Source organism: Sceloporus occidentalis, unplaced genomic scaffold, assembly GCF_023333645.1.
Source record: "Sceloporus occidentalis isolate IW3139 unplaced genomic scaffold, rSceOcc1.0.p SCAF_2, whole genome shotgun sequence".
Lineage (NCBI taxonomy): Eukaryota > Metazoa > Chordata > Lepidosauria > Squamata > Phrynosomatidae > Sceloporus > Sceloporus occidentalis.
The window spans coordinates 268148611-268169065 of NW_028316982.1; the positions used below are offsets into that span (position 1 = coordinate 268148611).

At 42.6% G+C, this 20455-nt stretch overlaps 1 protein-coding gene across 1 annotated transcript in view; it reads right to left on the bottom strand.

Annotated features, from left to right (window-relative positions):
• The window catches only part of CAPN5 (calpain 5), an 85353-nt gene extending 65115 nt beyond the window's left edge, over positions 1–20238 (bottom strand). The window contains exons 1-2 of the mRNA XM_089512996.1: positions 20165–20238; positions 1059–1235 (exon numbers count right to left, since the gene is read on the bottom strand). Of these exons, the coding sequence (XP_089369122.1) occupies positions 1059–1220 (162 nt within the window). The 5' untranslated portion in view covers positions 1221–1235; positions 20165–20238. The remainder of the gene's footprint in view (positions 1–1058; positions 1236–20164) is intronic.
• Between the last annotated feature and the right edge of the window lie 217 nt (positions 20239–20455).

The following is a 20455-nucleotide window of genomic DNA, read 5'->3' on the forward strand; positions in this document are numbered from 1 at the left end:
GCAGAGCAGAGAATCATAAAACCTGTCACTGTGGCATGCAACAAAAAGCAGGATGCCCAACCTCACATATCAGGAAGGGAATTGATGAAACTCCAACTGAAGCAGAAACAATAACACCCAGGTTTGCCAACTGGACAGGAAAAAAACCAACTTTCGTAGGCATATCCCCCCCCCCCCCCACAATACTTTCTGATCACCTACCAAGCAAAGCAAGCAACCTTTCCATAGAATTCAGAACACACTGCATGGCCATAAAATAAGACCTAGTTCTTTACTACTCATGTAAACCAGAATTTTGAAAAGCTACTTTTGGGGAGCGTAACTCCCAGAATCCCCAGCCATGCTGTCTAGGGATTCTGGGAGCTATAATCCAAAAGTACTTTTTTCCGAGTTCTGATATATGACCACGCACCAGAGATTTCATTCTATGGCTCAAGTTGCTCTTTGTGTTTCCTATTTAAGATTTGTTCAGAAGGGGTCTGCCTTTGCCATCCTCTGAGGCTGAGAGAGGATGACTTGCCCAAGATCAGCCAGTGGGTTTCTATGGACAAGCAGGTTCGAACCCTAGTCTCCAGAGTCATAATTCAATACTCAAACCACTTCACCGCTGGCAATCTTAAGGTTGATGGGCCTTCCTAAAAGCTCGTTCCTAATTGGTGATGGTGGGAGCTCTGTCATTGTTGTTATGTGCCCGCAAATCATTTTTGAGTTATGGAGACCCTAAGGCAAACCTATCACAGGGTTTTCTTGGTCAGTTTCTTCAGAGGGGAGTTGCCATTGCCATCGTCTGAGGTTCACAGAATGTGACTTTCCCAAGGTCACCCAAATGGATTTAAATGGCTGAGCTGAGATTCAAACCCTGAATCTTCATAGTTGTAGTCCAATGTTCAACCACTACACCATGCTAGCTCTCCATGGAAGCTCTAGTCCAATACATTCAGAGGGCACTGCCAGTTTGATAGCCATCATGCTTCCAATTTCCAAATTTGTCTCCAGCAATCTTAAAAGAAAAGAGTGATCATCCCTGTTTGCAACCCTTCCCCAGATGTTCCTCTCACCTTGGGCCGTTTCCACTGGACACCTTGAATCCGCGACTTGTAGAACAGGGAGTCATCATTGGCTGGGAACAGCGGGTCCTCAAAGAGCACTTTCCTCCGCTGGCAGTCCTTCTTCAAGGCAGAGTACCGCTGGTTTTCGTAGGGCTTTGCCGAGGAGAACATCCTTCCCGCTGACCTCTAGAAAGACAGAAGCAAAAGGGAGGCCACCCATCACTATGGGACAGAAGCACATGGCATCTTGCCAGGAAACAAGGATAGAGGACATGCTTTGCATACCAAAGGTGCAATCCTGGCAGCTGGAATTAAAAAGCAATAGCAAGGTCAGAAAAAACCATGCATCTGCCCAAAGGAGGGAGTGTGAACTCTTTCTAGCCTAGGAGCCAAATGCTAATTCAGGTAGTGCCTTGGAGAAGGATAGGGGTCATATACTAGCAACAGATGGTGCCTGACATAATTCCTGTCAATTTGGCCATTTCCCCCCTCAAGCATACAATGCAAAGCTGCCTTTTTAGATGTGTGTACAAGAAAAAAACATGATAGGATCACCATAAGTCAGAAATGACTTGAAGGCACACAGCAACAACAAACAAGACTCAGGACTAAGATCCTGATTTCCAGGACTACGAACCAAAACAGTCTTCTGTAATAGCTTCCCCAGGCTTACAGAACAGCCTGTTAACCATTACTTTCAGTGCCAGATCAGAGATAACATTAGAAGCATGTTGTGGGCCAGACAGGAATCCCTATAGGCTAAATCTGACCCACTAATGGCATTAGACTAACCCTTATGGAACTTTGTAGGCCATATCTGGCCCACTGGTGCCAGAAGAAGGCCCTATAAACCAGGAGGCCTGGTAAGCCAAATCTGGCATACTAGTGACATCAGAATAACCCATAGGGAATACTGTAGGCCATATCTGGCCCACTGGCACCATGAGACTAACCAATAAGGAAACCTGTCAAAAATCTGCCCCACTCATGACAGAAGAACCAGTGGGAAAAAACAGACAGGAGCCTCTGTAGAGCAAATCTGGCCCATTGATGGCATCAGATTAACCAGTAAGAAACCCTGTAGGCCATATCTGGCCCACTGGTGGCATCAGACTAACCAATAAGGGACCCACTCATGACAGAAGAACCCAGACAAGAGCCCCTATAGATAAAATCTGGTCCAACGGATGACAGCAGAAGAACCTGGAGGAGAATCCGGAACCCTTGTATGTATATTTTTAAATGTATTAATCCAAATATTATGTCCCACACTATCTAACAGGATATGAAGGCAGCAATCAACAGAATCAGTTTAATCAATCCAAACAATACAAAACGGTAGAAAAGCATTTAAATAGACTAAAATCATATTCAACAATTTGACAAGAAGCCAGTCAGAACAATTTAAAGCCGTAATGTATAGGTAGATGCAGGCAAAATCAATTAGATCCCAAAGGCTGGCATCAAAAGCCATGTTTTTACTTGGCACTAAAATGCCAATTGGCCCTCAAAGTGGAGGGTATTCTACAACTACAGTGCCACAGCAAAGAAGACCCTTTCCTCCCACAATAGATTGACCAGGGACACAGAGGAAGGCTCCTCCTGAAGAACTACTGGCCACACTGCTTGGGGGGCGCTGGGGGCTGTAGTTCAAAGGAGCAGCTTTTGCAGCCTCTCTGCCCACATGCAAGCGTTCTGCCTTTCATAATGGTCCAGATGATGATGATGATGGGATTTAGTAGCAATTGCTGAGGTTGCTGGCTTTTTTTTTAAAAAAAAAATAATTAATTAAAAAAGACTTCCTGGACCCATGCCAAGGACTTCCTGATTAATTACTTTATTTGAATAGCAGCTGGCTTTGCAGGTGCAGACAGGACTAGATCCTGCCTGGAGAAAATCATAATTCCCCACCAACACAACCGGGAAAACCGTGGGAGTGGAAGAGAGGGAAGGTGCTTGGTTGTGCACTGCCATTTCCCCATCAGTACCAAGTCTCTTATAGCCTCCGTTTGTTCAGAACATGGAAATGTGATCTTTTTGGACAACAATTCCCAAAATCCCCTCCCCAGCCAAACTGGCTAGAGGATTCTGGGAACTGCAGTATATGGCTTATTCCTCCTCTCCTCTTCTGCTCTTTTTGCAACTTTTCTATATTTACACAAAGTGAAGTTTTGCCTCAAGTGTAAATGTGGGACGGCACACAGGTAGGCAGTGCATTTCAGGTATATCTCAGGCTGAATCCACATTGCACGTAAAGTGATACCAATCTGCATCATTTTTATAGTTTAGATGCACCCTTTAGTGGGTATTTGGAAGCCTTCCATGATCTGGGATGTTAGTGCCACCGTCTAGCTTTCCATAGCTGCCCACCCCTGGAATAGGTTTAAATATATTTACTCATGTGCTTTGGGAATACTTCAGAATTAATGCTAGTGGAGTTGCTTGTTTGTATTAACTTTGTACAGTGGGGCCCTTGGAATCTGCTGGGGTTTGGTTCCATGATCCTCTGTGGATACCAAAATATGTGGATGCTCAACTCGCACTGAAAACAGTAAAATGACACCCCTTATATAAAAAGGCAAAATCAAGCTTTCCTTTTGGAATTTATATATTTTTAAAATATTTTCAAGCCGTGGATGCATGAGTCTGTGAATTAAAAAAATCCACGGATATAGAGGGCTAACTGTACATAAATGTTGTATCCCACCACAAGCCTTGGAGAGAGGTGGGAAATAAATAAGTAAACATTTATTATTATTATTTTTATTAGTATTAGTAGTAGTAGTAGAATCATAGAATCATAGAGTTGGAAGAGACCGCAAGGGCCATCCAGTCCAGCCCCCTGCCATGCAGGAAATCCAGATCAAAGCATCCCCGACAGATGGCCATCCAGCCTCCGTTTGAAGACCTCCAAGGAGGGAGACTCCACTACACTCCTAGGAAGTGTGTTCCACTGTCCAACAGCCCTTACTGTCAGGAAATTCCTCCTAATGTTGAGGTGGAATCTCTTTTCCTGCAGCTTGCATCCATTGTTCCGTGTTCTAGTCTCTGGAGCAGCAGAAAACAAGCTTGCTGCCTCCTCAATATGACATCCCTTCAAATATTTAAACAGGGCTATCATATCACCTCTTAACCTTCTTTTCTCCAGGCTAAACATACCCAGCTCCCTAAGGCATTCCTCATAGGACATGGTTTCCAGACCCTTCACCATTTTAGTCGCCCTACTTTGGACACGCTCCAATTTCTCAATGTCCTTTTTGAATTGTGGCGCCCAGAACTGGACACAATATTCCAGGTGGGGCCTGACCAGAGCAGAATATAGTGGCACTATTACTTCCCTTGATCTAGACACTATACTTCTATTGATGCAGCCTAAAATCGCATTGGCCTTGTTAGCTGCCGCATCGCACTGTTGACTCATGTTCAACTTGTGGTCTACTTGGACTCCTAGATCCCTTTCACATGTTGTCTCCTTAAGCCAGGTGTCCCCCATCCTATATCTGTGCATTTCATTTTTTCTCCCTAAGTGCAGTACCTTACATTTCTCCCTGTTGAAGTTCATTCTGTTAGCTGTGGCCCAGCTTTCTAGTCTATTCAGGTCATTTTGAATTTTGATCCTGTCCTCTGGAGTATTAGCTATTCCTCCTAATTTGGAGGAATATTACTATTATTATTATTTGTTTGGGAGCTACAAAACCCCTAAATATTTTGCCCTGAAATGATACCCATTGCACTCTAGGAGAGTTGGGGATCATTTCTGTCCTGTTTTGTTTTTTTTTCAAAATAGGAAATGACTGGAAGATCACTTTTTAAAAGGCTATTTCCTGGACCTTCCTTCCTGGGGGCATTGCTGGTGGGGTGCAAATTGTACCCAGGGGGTTACACCTGGTAAGGCAGTATACCTGGTGGGATGGGCAGAGCTGGCCTCCCTTTTACGCTTCCCCAGCCACCATGCTAGATCCGGAACGGGCCCTCGGGAGACCACAACACCATTCCCCATTTGCAATTTGACAGGATGGCCAGCCATGGGGCAGGGGGTTGAGGCAGTGGGAAGGTGGGTGGACCAGTCCACTGCTATCCCCTGGGCACCTGCACCAGTGACACCAACCCTAATGATGCCCATGTTCTGAGTCCAAATGTGGTGAAAATGCCTCCCTGCTTCCCTTAGAGGACACTCTGTTTTGTTGCGGGGGAAAGAAATAACTTTTTGACTCCCTCGGGTGCTCTGAGGACTACCAATACAGTGCTGCGGTCTCCAGAACACACTTTGTCCACCTCAGGTTGAAATACAGTTGCCCCTCCACATTTGCAGCTTTGACTTTTGTAGCTTTGATTATTTGCGGTTTTGATTCATATGTTCTCTTTAGGAATTTCCAGGTTCTCCACCACAACTCTGCCAGAAGTTGACCAGATAGTTGTGCTGGAGAACTTAGAGGTTCCTAGAGAAAACACTGCTCTAGCCATTGTAGGTCCTACAGCATGATTCTATGATCAACCTCTGGCAAACGTTGACCATAGAGTTGCACTGGACAACCTGGAAATTCCTAGAGAGGTGTTGTCTTAGGTACAAATAATTGTGTTCTTTTATTTGCTGGTTTTCCACATTCATGGGGGTCCTTCACCCCTAACCCCAGCAAATGTTGAGGAACCATTGTACACATTGAGATTTTTTCCTACATATCCTACTTGGCCAATTTTGTTTCCTTATGATTAATTACTTTAATAGAGTGAGAGGCAAATTTGATCAAGATGATGGCCATTTCCTCTGGTAAAATCTCTGTTCGTTTAAACCCTGTGCAAAGTACAACTTTAAAAAACAAAAAATCTCCCAGAGACTTTTCTAGAGCTCTTGTGTAACTGCATCCACCTGCTGTTAAGTCTTTTTGTTCACTCATGCTCCCCTCCTTTCTCCCTTTCATGTTTTGTGCTCTCTTGGATTAGCTGCGGGACTCCGACATCTCTTTCTCCTCTTTCCAAATCTGCAATTCACATTTCTTTCTTCTCTTTGTAAAAATGCCAAGCCATGCAGTAAGTGCTTTTTAGGGGCTGGAAATGGAAGGCTAATGAAAACGGCAGCTTATTTCTATGAAAACGGGTGGAAAGGGTGGATTATGCACCATACAATCAATGCTTTATAAAGGAGATCTAATTCTTAGATGACATATTCACAGCCAGTGCATGAAGTTTGTCTTAGACCAATATATGCTTTTTGGATTCTGTCTGCTTGCCCACTCCTTACCAAGTCCTCTTTGCTGTCTGGAGGCCACAAATATACTTTTTAAAATTATTCCTTTGGACTATGGGTGCTTCAAGATGGAAGGCACTTCAGCTTTGATTTCTGCACCTCAGATTTGCAGGTGGCATGGCTACTATGTCACAGCTTTTTGGTGCTCCCTTGGTGCTGTGTCATCTGGATGACACGCCATAGGAGCGCCATGACACTGTCTGCCATGCTGTGGGGCATGCAGTGTCACGCCAGCATGGGACAGAGCCCGGGTGTGCATTGTGATGCCATGCCTCGACACTAACCTTTATCTCCAGTCTGCACAGCCCCTAACTCTGGATCCAGAACTATAGTTCAACAAATGTAAATGTCATGCAACCTGAGACACACTGTTAAAAGAACTGCAAAATAAATAAATAAATGCTTAGCCATGGCTTCCAATATCTTTCCTTTCATCTGTTACTCAGGATTGCCCAAACCACATGGCTCTGTTCCCTCCTTCTAATCAAACACAAACCAACAAAGGCTGGGGTGTATTGTGTACACAGAGAAGATCTTTCTCTCTAGGCATGTTTTCTCTCCTCTCTCCACCTCCTTTACAACACAAGATAATGAAAAAGCCATGACTCACTGCATTCTTCCACCTGTTCATGGGAAAGTTTTAAAAATTCAGGGAGGTTCCAGATCAGTAAAACCACCATTAAACAAAGTCATTACCACTTTCCAAGGTACAGCCTCGCTAGTTGGGAAAATCAGTCTGCAAAGGGATCTTGTAGCACCTTTGAGACTCACTAAAGAAATCAGGAGCATGAGCTTTTGTAGGCTTGACCAAATGCCTCTGAGAAAGTAGACTCAAGTCTATGAAAGCTCATGCTACCAACTTTTTTCTTCCAGTGTGTCACAAAGGTGTTGCTACAACATCCTTTTGCACATTCATTACCTCTTTGTTTCCAAACTGGATGAAGCACACTCAAGGAAAGTAATCCTTGGGAGCTCAAAAACCAAACAGCAGAGGCTTTCTGGTCGTTGATAAAACATTATGCAAAAAGCAATAGCGGAGGAGTGCTTTGTCAGAAGTATCCCATTTCTGAAGGGATGTTAGGCTGAAGACAGAGCAAGCTTGCTTTATCTTATCATCATCATCTTCATTATAACTACTACTGCTACTACTCCTTTGTTGTTGTGTGTCTTCAAGTCATTTCCAACTTACGGTGATTGTAAAGTGAAATTATCATAGCGTTTTTGACCAGGGTTTTTGGCATGATTTCTTCACTACTGCGTTATTTTATAGTAGTATTACTTTATTTTATTATAGAACTAGCATGGCATAGTGGTTTGAGTGTTGGACTAAGACTCTGGAGGGTTTGAATTCCTGTTCAGTCATAGAAACTCACTGGGTGACTTTGGGCAAGTCACACTCTCTCAGCCTCAGAGGAAGGCAATGGCAAACCTCTTCTGAACATGTCTTGCCAAGCAAACCCCATATAGTGGACAATTATGGCAACCCTTGGAGGTATTCTTACAACATATTTAAAAATACAGAATAAAAACTATACAAAATCTTCAATAAACAGTATAAATATAAAAGTTATTTAAAATACAATTCAACTATTTAAAATTCATTAAGAGACAATGGCTGCATCTACACTACAGAATTAATGCAGTCTGATTTAAATGCTTCAATGCTATGGAATTCTGGGATGTGTAGTCTTGTGAGCTATTTAGCCTTCTCCTTCAGAATACCAGAGCAAAATTAAGTGTAAATTCTTCACTGAAGAAGCTCACCTTTGACCAGAGATCAGTGTACATGATTTCAAAGAAATCAGCCAAAATAAATGTGTTATTGATCGTCCAGAAGAGGAAATAACTCCAGGGTGGCCAACACCTTTGCCACATCACTTTATTATTTTCCAAGTATGTAATCACTTAACCATGGCAGTGAAGAAAGGGAATCAACTCATTTGAAATGTGATGTTGGAGGCAAATACTACAGGTACTACGGATGGCTAAAAAGACAAAAAAATTAATTGAAGAAAAATCAAGCCTGAAATCTTGACTAGGAAAGATGACTAAATTGAAGCTGTCATACTTTGGACACATTATCTGACTTGCAAGCTGTTAAACTTTGGAAAAGACAATAATGCTCAGTAACACAAAAGGCAGGAGGAGAAGAGGTAGACTGCATTACAGGTGATACATTCAGTCACGGCTACCCTGAGTTTGCAAGAGCTGTGGATGATCATGGGGCTCTTGGGGGTCTCTGATCCCTTGGGATGACTCTGGAGAGCAGAGTTTGAATCCCGGCTCAGCCATGAAAACCCGCTGGATGACCTTGGGCAAGTCACACTCTCAGCCTCAGAGGATGGCAGTGGCAACCCTCCTCTGAAGAAACTTGCCAAGATAAGTAAGCCCAGGAATAGAAATTATGCATTGCTCCACATCTTGTTCTTCATTTATGGACCATTCTGGTAAAGGTTTTTGAGAACTGCAGTCCAAAAATATATGAAGGGCTACATGATGGTTCCTTCCCCTGGCTTAGCATCACATCAATACCACAGCCTTCTCCTACAGTTCACAGATGAAAACTAGGACATGTGTCATCAGAGTGTGGTCAAGATGTCAGTTGTTTTAATGAGAAAAAACACACAAGCTATGAGACACTAAAGCAGTTTGCTTTTGCCTGAGTCTACTGGGAAGGGTCAAATTCCATCTCCTCTTCCTCCCTGTATTGAGTGCAAATTACTTTTGCCCACTGAACTCAGTTTGCAGCAAGTGAAGCATTGAATGGTACTTGGGCATCCATGGGTCCTGGAACCAAATCCCAAAAGATACCAACAATCCATTGTACAGTGTACATTGGTCCCTCCACATTCACTGGGGTTAGGAGTGAAGGACCCCCATGAATGTGGAATAACCACAAATAAAAAAGCACTATTCTTTTTACCTAACAGAACACCGCTCTAGGAATCTCCAGGTCCTCCAATACAATTCTATGGTCAACATTTGCCAGAAATTGATCCAAGAATCATCCTGAAAGACTTACAAATGCATAGAGAAGTGTTTTCTCTAGGAATTCTAGGTTCTCCAGCACAACTGTATGGCAGAGTTGTGCTGGAGGACCTAGAGATTCCTAGAGAGAACATATGAATCAAAACTGCAAATAGTTAAATCCGCAAAAGTCAAAGCTGCAGATGTGGAGGGCCAAATGTGAATGAATAAATCAAATCACTTTTGGTTCCAAGTATTTTGGATAAGTCAAACATCTTCACTATTTATTCTTTGAATGATGGATTCTCCATATGCTTCCATGTCTGGTTATAACAAAGTCCACCGAAAATCCTATTGTCTTATCAGGATTCAGATTCTGTTTATTGGTCCTCATCCACCCCATTACAGCATCCAGACACTTGACTGGTACTTGCACAGCCCTAGATGACTGATGTCAAGAAGCAAAGCATCACCAACATACTGATGGCATCTCATCCTCCAACTTGCAATAACCTGACCCAGCAGCTTCATGTAGGTACTGAAGGACATGGGGAAAGGATTTGTTGGGTAACTCAGTGGGCTTGCACGGTCTGGCAACATGTAGAATGCTACATTTTTTTCCAGCCTGGCATTTTCTGGCTTGGTTTCAGAGCTTTGCCTCAAGGGAGGTTAAATATACTGCCTTGGCAGATGGTATGAAGTAGGCCGCTGGTCTCCAAGTATCAAATAATTACACTACAAACAAAAGAAGAGTCAAAGTCCATCCCAGCTGGGATAGAAGCACTTGTTATCCCAACCTGTTATGTTCAGTGGCTCTTGCATATTAGCAACAGCAGTGCAATGACTAAGGTGAAAGAAATTCTGTATCCTAGGTCCCAAACACACTGCAGAAATAATCCAGTTCGAGACCACTTTAACTGCCCTGGCTCAATGTTAGGGAATCTTGGAAATTGTAGTTTACTATGGCACTAGAGCTCTCTGACAGAGAAGGCTGAACGTCTCATAAAACTACAGATCCCAGAATTCCCTAGCATTAAGCCAGAGCAGTTAGAGCGGTCTCAAACTGGATTATTTCTGCAGTGTGCTTTGGACACTACTTACCCCTTTTTAAAGAGACTCTGCAACCTTTCACATTGCACAATCGCAGCACTATGATTCCTCTTTATTTGCCATGACAACAATATACAGAACCCTAAGATCTCCAGTTGCTATTGCAATATACCCTGCTTATAAAGGTCTGTTCCTGGACAGACTCCATGCATCTGAGCAACAGACTGAAGTCTACTAAAGCTTGTGTCACCCATGTCTCTTTCTCTCTATGCTGCATTTGCAGTGCAGAAATAATTCAGTTTGACACCACTTTAGCTGCCACGGCTCCAATGTGAGACATTTACAGTAACCCTCTCTGCCAAGGAATGCTGGTGCCTCACAAAACTGCAAATCCCAGACTTAGCAACAGCAACTTAAAGTGGTGTCAAACTGGAATATTTCTGCAGTGCAGACACAGTCATAGTTTCAAAGGTGCTACAATACCCCTTTGCATACTGATCTAGGCTAACATGGCTACATCTTTGAAAAGTATAGCTCAGGTCTAACCTACCGTCTCCATCCACAACAGCTTTCCTCCCTGCAAAGCCCATCATCATCTGATGGCTTCCATGTCAGAGGAGCAATGAATCTGTGCCAGGTTTTAGTTTTAGTCTGAATTCTAAGGGAGCTATCCTCAGTGCTGAACTTGTTTTAAGCTTATGGTAAGCTGCCTTCCTTTTCATGTCTGGAGAAAAGGTTTTCATATTTTTATGTATGTTTTTATGTTTCTATGCTTTTATTTTAACTGTGGTTTTAATGCTGTAATTGTAATTTCAACCTTGTTGTGATCCCACTTTGATCCAATGGGAGAGGCTGGAGATAGCAATAAAATTATTATTATTATTATTATTAATCACTAAAATAAATTTTAAAAATGATTTTAAAATACCTTCTTCACTCAATAACCTAGTGTGGCCCATAGAATGAGTGTGGCTGTTGGACCCCCACTTTTATGTGGGGCCCTAATGACCCACAATCTCCCAAAGCTCCTCAACCTCCAAAATTTTGAAAGAATTTTGAGGGTGATTTTCAGGCAAATTTTGCCCCCCCCCCCCATGTTCAGGATCAGCTGAAGGAGACTCCCAATCCTTTCCAGCAAACGCTTTATTGCAGTGCAGACACACTGCTGCAACCTGACACCAAAAACCTGTGTTTCTCCAGCCTTCTTTCACCATCCTCCCAAAGCTGATGCTGCTGAAAAGCATCCAGCTAAACAGGAGATGAGGTGGAAAGTGAGGCAGTGCAGAAATACAAGGGCTTTGCAAAAAGGAGCTTCACTGTCAGAGGCTTTGCTAACTGATGTATGCCTGTAAAAGTAATTGTATAATTTTTATCTACTCCGACAACAGATGGTGCATTTTCTTACTGACACAGCCAGAGAAAAACAGAATTCTCACATCGCAAGATATGCAATCTGGCATGTTGATAATCTTTGTGATTTCTCTACAACCACCACTGAAGTGAATTTGTATTTCTTATGAGTCCAGAGAAATGTTCCTATGCATCAGCATGTAGTCTAATGGCAACACATTGTGCAGCTATTGGGCCATGCAACCACTGCTGAGTAACTGGAATCCCTTCGAATTCCAAAATAGAAAGAAGGGCTATTAAATATAAAAGTATCCAAATATACATGGGGAAGAGTGGTTCAGGTTTCAGAAGGCAGCTAAGAGCCACCATTTAGCAGAGACAAGAATGGATCAGCAACCGCTCCTTCCCTACTTGATTCCCTGCCTTCCCAGAATAGCCAGATCCTTTGCTCTAGCATCAGCTGTACACACCACAAATGCCCAGTCGCAATACATTTGGCCCTCCACATTTGCTGCTTTGAATTTTGTGGCTTTGATTAATATGCTCTCTCTAGGAATCTAGCTGCCTATTAGCTTCCGGGCGCAATACAAAGTGTTGGTCATTACCTATAAAGCCCTATATGGCTTGGGCCCGAGTTACTTGAGGGAGTGCCTCTCCCTACATAATCCGCCCCGCACCCTCAGAACAACAGGGAAATTTTTACTTGATTGCCCCAGGGTAAAACTAGTAACCACTCACCAGAGGGCTTTACGACAACAGCCCCTACCCTCTGGAACTCTCTCCCAGAAAAGATCCGACTTTGTCCCACATTAGTAGCCTTTAAGAAGGCATTAAAAACTCACCTTTTTCAAGTAGCATACCCTCCCAATTCTGTTTAGATTAGAAACTTCCCCCATAACTGTTGGCTTTAATGATTGTGATATGGCTTAGATTTTATGAAACTGTGAATTTTTAACTAGTGAGGTATTTTATTGTTCTGTATTGTGACATGTGTCACATACCCACTATATTGTAAACCGCTTTGATCTATAGGAAAGGTGGTATATAAATAAAGTTTTTATTTTTTTTATTATTTATAAGTCCTCCTGCGCAACTCTATGGCCAACCTTGGCCAAAAGTCATACTGGGGGACCTAGAGATTCCTAGAGAGAACAATTCTCTAGGCATTTGTAGGTCCTCAGCTGCAATTCTATGGTGAATGTCTGGCAGATGTTGACCACAGAGTTCCCCTGGAGGACCTAAACATTCCTGGAGAGGTGTTCTTCTGGGTTAAAAAAAATTGTAGGGGTTGTTGTTGGGGTTTTTTTTTGCCCTTTTCCCACTTTCACGGGGGTCCTGTGCCCCTTGCCCCAGCAAATGTGGAGGGGTCACTGTATCTCTTTTGTTCAAACCACGTACCTCAGCCACATGACTGGGAAAATCTGGGAGACATAATCCAAAAGCAGAACTCTTCTAATCTGCTTTAATATTATCATAGTTTGATTCCATTTTATTTGTCACTTTTGTAAGTTTTTCCCCCTTTCAACAGTTTTATTGATATTTCTACACTATGCAAATACAGAATCTATGCATTATGTGATACATCACATAGTCTTTTCATCTCTTTTGTCTTACAACTATACACAAGAGTATATTCATAACAGGAATTCAAACAAACTGTTTAAACCAAATGATTTAAACAAACCACCCACAACATATCTTATTCCATATCATATGCAAACTAATATACGAAAACTAATAAATAAAATAATCTTAAAAGCAAAAGAAAACAAAAAAAATTAAGGACCCAAGAGTCAATTCTTCTACAGTATCAAGTGCAAACTCAATGTTACTTATCTCTTGCTTATTCAGGAAAATAAAAATAAAAAATGATTTTTATAAACTGACTCACATGTCTTATACACTTTGGGAAGTTTTTAATTGTACTGTGTTTTTAGACTGTAAGTCACTTTGAGTAAAGGGGGTGCAAATAAACAAACTCCCTCGGAGTGTAGTGGAGTCTCCCTCCTTGGAGGTCTTCAAACAGAGGCTGGATGGCCATCTGTCAGGGATGCTTTGATTTATATTTCCTGCATGGCAGAATGATGTTGGACTGGATGGCCCTTGCGGTCTCTTCCAACTCTACAATTCTATTATTCTAATAATAATAATAATAATAGAATAGTGATGATTATAATTGTTTTTCTATTTTACCCTGTTAATTTTCATATAATCATAGAGTTGGAAGAGACCCCAAAGGCCATTCAATCTAACCCCATTCTGCCATGCAGGAACTCTCAATCAAAGCATCACTGACAGATGGCCATCTAGCCTCTGTTTAAAGGCCTCCAAGGAAGGAGACTCCACCACTCTCCGAGGAATGAATGTGTTCCACTGTCGAACAGCCCTTACTGTCAGGAAGTTCCTCCTAACGTTGAGGTGGAATCTTTTTTCCTGGAGCTTTCCTGGAACAGGATTTGAATAATCCCTACTCCGTGTTCTAGCTTCTGGAGCAGCAGAAAACAAGCTTGCTCCATCTTCAATATGACATCCCTTCAAATATTTAAACAGGGCTATCATATCACCTCTTAACCTTCTCTTCTTTAGGCTAAACATCCCCAGCTCCCTAAGTCATTCCTCATAGGGATTCATGGTTTCCAGACCCTTCACCATTTTGCTGTGCTTTATAAATAAATAAGCAAGCAAGCAAGCACTGAGGAAGGCCCAGGCCTATGTCAAAAACCCTCCAAACACTGACTTCCCTATATACGTTTATTCAAGAGGAGATCCCTGCTAACAGCTTCCATCCATCACCAAAACTAAAAAAAGAAGATGGGGAGATCACAGAGCAAGTACACTCACAATAACAGAACAGACATAAATTCACATTAAATGTTCTGCAATGGGTACCAATCAGGACATCACTTTCCTGGTCTACTTTCCAAGGGAACATACACTAAACACCAAGCCTCCAAATGCAGAAAGCTGCCTTTTTATCAGGGATGCATCTGCACAATGTGAGCCAGCATGGTGTAGTGGTGCAAACATTGGACTAGGAATCTGGAAGAACAGGATTTGAATAATCCCTACTCAGACAAAGAAACTCAAAGCGGCTGCATTTGCATTGCAGAATTAATGCAGTTTGAGACCACTTTAACTGCCATGGCTCCATGTTATAAAATCCTGGGATTTGTAGTTTGTCATGGCACCAGAGCTTTCTAACAGAGAGGGTTAAATATTTCACAAAACTACACATCCCAACATTCCAAAGTTGAAGTGGTGTCAAATGGCATTACTTCTGCAATGCAAATGCAGCCTGGGAGACCTTGATCAAGTCATATTCTCACAGTCTTAGATTAAAGAAATGGCAAGCCTCCTCTGACTAAACCTTGCCCAGAAAACCCTAGGACAGTGTGCTAAGCAAGAAATGACTTGAAGACAAACAGCAATAACAAATCCACACCAATTTCCACTTTAACTGTTAAGGTCTCACCCTATGGAATCCTGGGGTTTGTAGTTTAGTGACATATTTAGTATTCCATGAGCTCTGGTCTATTCCCCTGAAATATAACACTACAGCTCTTCCAGAATGCTTGAGACCAGAAGTATTTTGGATCCCCCCCCCCCCCAGATTTTGGGATATCTGCATATACATAATGAGATATCTTGGAGATCAGACCCATGTCTAAGGATAAAAATCATTTATGTTTCATATCTACCTTATACACATAGCTGGGAGGTCATTTTATACACAATATTTTTAATAATTTTGTGCACAAAAGCAGGTTTGTGTACATTGTGTACATTGAAGTATCCAAAAGCAAAGGTGTCATTATCTCAGCCACCCCTGAGGATAATATTGGAGTATTTATGGGAGATACTCAACTGGTAATAAGCAATTTCAGAAGGACAGCAACAACCTGGAATGTGTCCATAGGAGAGTGGCTGAGATGGTAAAAGGTCTGGAATCCAAGCCCTATGAGGACTGGAGATGGGCAGTGTTTGGACACAGGAGAGAAGCAATGAGATAACCATCTCCAAATATCTGAAGGGGTATCATATGGGCAATCCTGTTTTTTTAATTTTATTTTGGGATTGTTGGGGTTTTTTTTGTTTTGTTTTGCTACTCTAGAGAGCAAGACCCAAGCTAACAGCTTCTCACTACAGTTGGCCCTGTGTATCTACAAATTCTGCATCCATGCATCCAACGATCCACGTCTTGAAAATATTGACTCCCCAAAAAAATGAATTCCAAAAAGCAAACCTTGACTTTGTATTTTATATAAGGGACACTGAATATTGGATATATAATGGGACTTGAGCATGGATTGTGGTATCCACCAGGTGTCTTTGAACCAAATCTCAGCTGATACCAAGGGCCCACGGTACAAGAAAGGTAATTCCAGCTGAACAATAAAAACACTTCCTGATGCTAATTGAGTAGACTACCTGGTCAACTTTTGTTCATTGCCAGCTGTTAAATAAAGGTTCAGTGGCCACCTGCTAGTATTGCTTTATGTGTCTGGTTCACAACAGTGATTCCAAAACTTTGCTCCTTCATGTGCTTTAGACTTCAGTTTCCCAGAATCCCTGAGCATTGGTCAAGCTGGCTGAGGGTTCTGGGAGTCAAAGTCCCAAAGTTTGAGAACCACTGGACTAGAGCATCCTTGGGTGTCCCCTTCCACCTTTACAGTTCTGTGATTCCATGACTATGTGTGTGTGTCCCTTTGCTTGATGCAACCATCAAGTCGCAGCACATATTTCTTAAAATAAGAGATTGGGGGAAAAAATTCTCCTTTTGGAAAACAACATCTAGAACCCAGTGGCCATGGATTCTGGGAGTTGTAGTCCAAAAGTGGAACACTTCTGAGCTCTCCTTAAAAGCATTGGGAGTTTCTACCCTAAGATTTACAGCCTGTATTCAATACAAGCCAAGAAGGAAGAACGAGCGATTGGAAAACTCGAGTTCAGTAGAGAAGACGACACAAACAAGCAAAATCTGCTGAATCCTGAACAAACAGGTTGGAAGTAGATGAAGGCCTTTTCTACATGGACAAATTATCCCTGAGTTCACTGCAAAACCCCAAATCTGGTAGGGACTGTCTTCACGACACCTACATCCGATTCAGGGCTTCCCCCCTCTAACTCACATTTAAATATCTCACCTTTTGCTATGGGTTTTCAGCTCTCCTACCTGAATCCCTGGAGTGTTGCTGCCAATCAAAGAGTTGACTGTAGTGGACTAGAGAAACCCAGGAATTGACTCAGTGTAAGGCAATTTCTTGTGTTCCTATCCTTCCACCTGATGTGGTCATTTGACTTCATTGCTCATGTACAAAAGGGTAAGGATTACTCCATTAATGCTTAGAGGTATTCTTCCTTATTTCTCTCCATATCCAGCAACTGAATTCTAGTATTCAAGTTCAAGAACAGGTTCCAGAATTCAGTATTAATATTCTCTCCAGCTGAAAACAATTGTCAGGGTAGTAAATGGTCATTTTTATCATGAGAACTAGAAATTTGAGAACAGACATGCTTAACCACAGCTTAAAAAAAAGAGTCTTCTGTGGGCTAATCTATTTATTTATTTAGAGTATTTATACCCTGGCTCTTCAGCCACAAAGGTTCTCAGAGCGTCTTACAAATTGCTAATTTGACAGTTCCCTGCCCTTGGGTTTACAATCTAAAAAGACATGACATAAAAGGAAAATCTAGATTCCATATAATCTCTACCATGCAGGCAGCACAGATCATATTTCAGTGCTGCAGAAGATGAAGTCAACACCTTCAGTTCCCTTCCCGACACTCTTTTCATCAAAACAAGCTCTTCCGATTGTGCTAAAAGAGATCTACTCCTCCTATATCAGGGGTGAAAACCACGAAGGCCTCCAGATGTTGTATGATTACAACTCAGTGACTTTAGCCAGCAGAGTCAAGGTGGAGGAACACTGAGATTTGCAGTCCAGTCACATCTGGAAAGCCACATGTTCTAATTCAGATTACTGTACATATTAGAACTTGAGAGGAAACAACAGGATCTGGATATATGACTGAAAACTAAATTTAGGATTGCCCATGCCATCGTATTTCTGATTTCTATGTATGGCTGTGAAAGGTAGACAGTGAAAAAAGCTGATAGTTGTCTACTAGGTTTTTCTTTTTATGTTTAAATGTATAAGGTAATATTCAAAGATATAGCTGTGCTAGTCTGGAGAATCAGTACGTAGACAGATCTTGTAGCACCTCTGAGACGGACTGAAAGAAAGAAGTTGGCAGCATGAGCTTTCGTAGATCAGTCTATGAAGGCTCATGCTGCCAACTTTTTCTTCCCGTGAGTCTCAAAGGTGCTACAAGATCTCTCTACAAACTGTACAGGATAATGTCCTTCAAAATCATTTGTGTGGTAAAAAAATAATATTAAAAAAGCGGATAGGAAAAAAAGTCAACTGATTTGACATACGGTGCTGGAGGAGAGTTCTGTAGATGCAGTCTACTGCTCAAATGACAAATAAATGCGTCCTAGAGCAAATCTAGAAGAAATACACAAATTCAAATTTAATGAGGAAATTGAAATAGTTCAAGAATTCCCATATCTACGATCAAACCGAGTGCAGATGGCAATCAAGAAATAAAAAGAAGACTAGGAATGGGAAGGACAGCTATGAAAGGGCTGGAAAAGATACTGAAGAGCAAAGACATACAAGTGAGCACTAGAGTCAGAATCATTCAGTAATTCCCAATTACTGTACCAGGTACGAATGCGAGAGCTAGACAATGAAGGAAGCAGACAGAAAGAAAGCCAATTCCTTCTTAATGTGGTGCTGGAGAAGAGTACTTAGGATCCCATGGACAGCCAAGAAGACAAATAAATGGGTCCTTGAACAGATCAGACTAGGGCTCTGCTTGGAAACAAAGATGATCAAGTTGAGACTGTCGTACTTTGGCCACATCATGAGAAGGCATGGATCACTAGAAAAACAATAATGCTAGGAAAGGTAGAGGGTACAAGAAAGGGAGGAAGAGTAACAGATCAGATGGATAGACTTGATGTCGGGGGGGGGGGGAGGTTATGGACATAGGCTTGCAGGATCTGGGCAAGACTGCAGCGGAGGATGAGGATGCTTGGAGATGTCGCCATGAGTCGGAGTCGGCCCTAACAACAACAACAACAACAACAACAACAGAGCAAATCAAGCCTGACCTCTCCCTCCAAGTTGACCAAACTGAGGCTGTCATACTCTGGACAGTATCAGGGGAAGACTTGACTCACAAGAAAAGACAATGATGCTCAGTAAGGTGGAAGGCAGTGGGAAAAGAGGAAGATGCATTCCAGATGGGGAAACTCAATGGAGAAAGCCAATGACCTGAATTTGCAAAACCGGAGCAGGGTGGTTGATGATGGGGTGACTTGGAGGTCTCATTCATAAGGTTGCCATCTGCTGAAGATAACAACAACAGGAAACTGGGTTAAACATGGTTGCTTTTCCCTTGCACCCATATTATCCAAACATTTAACAACTCACCCACCCTTTTTTCCACATATGCGGAAGGCAACCAATCCAATCGGTTGTTTTTGCTGTTTGTGTGCCACCAAGTAATTTCTGGCTTATGCTGACCCTAAGATCTTTTTGCATTTTTTCATAATAAAGCCTTAGGACAAAAACATCCTCCCCTTCTTAAACTGAAGCAACCCCAGGTGTAGTTGAATTACAACTCACATGGTGTCCGTGGAATGATGGGAGTTGTAGTTGTAGTCCAACCCAGCTGGAAAGCACCAGATTGGGACAACACTCTCCTTGCTGAGAAGGCACTACACTTGGAAGTGCATCCTGGAGGGATTCAGCAGGGCTTTTTAACATGCAAGCTAATAAAGGGAAACGCCAGCGTCCAAGAGACAATCTGGGCACAAAAAGCAAACCACACACAGAGAGACAAAAACCCAGTCCAAATATCCTCCCCTCTGGTTTCCTTCTCTCACTCAGCAAAAAGCCATGGCAGCCTGCAGATCCTATTGCACCGAGTTACTCAAGAGGAAGCCCTACTGAATGCGAGAGGACTGATAGTCATTATTATGATTTATTTCCGGGTAAAGCCCGACTGGGACTTGTAGTCCTGCCTTGCGATCCCAGTTTGCTACAAAAAAGGACAGAAATGTAACAGAGACATGCACAACATAAACATGCCAGGAAGAGAAATCAGAAGAGGGTTTTTTCCTGCCTGCTGGGTCTTTGGAGGCAGAGAAACCTCTCCATGTTCCCTCTTTCTCTCCTTGCAAAGGGCGATCCACCAGAACCAGCCCCTGTTTTTGCACAGCCCCATGCAAAACCTGCATTTCTAAATAACCTGCACACACACACATGCACCAGGTTTGGCACACAAGAGGGAAGTCTGCCAAGGAGGACAGGGCTAGATTTCCAGCTGCAAGGCATGCAAGATCCTTTTCCCTGGAGCCAATCCTCTGCTCCCCTCCTTCTGGCATTTCCTGAAATCCCCAAATCCAGATTGACACAGACCCCCTCCTCACCTTCCCAGCAAGGCACCTTCTGCTCCTCTTGCCTTCTCAGCCTCTTAGTCTTCAAACCTCTCCTGGGCACTTGGATGGGAGGGGCTTGTGTTTAATGGGCGGGGCTACGACATAGGGGAGGGGCCTGTGCTCAGGGGGCGGGCCGATCCCGCGCATGCGCACGAGGTAGGAAGGGACATAAGCCTGAATAAAAATCCATTCCTTCTGATTTAGAGGAACAGAAGGTTCAGATGATGCAGTGATGTCCAACTGGACTGGCTGAGCCTTTGGGTGCATCTGCACTGTAGGAAT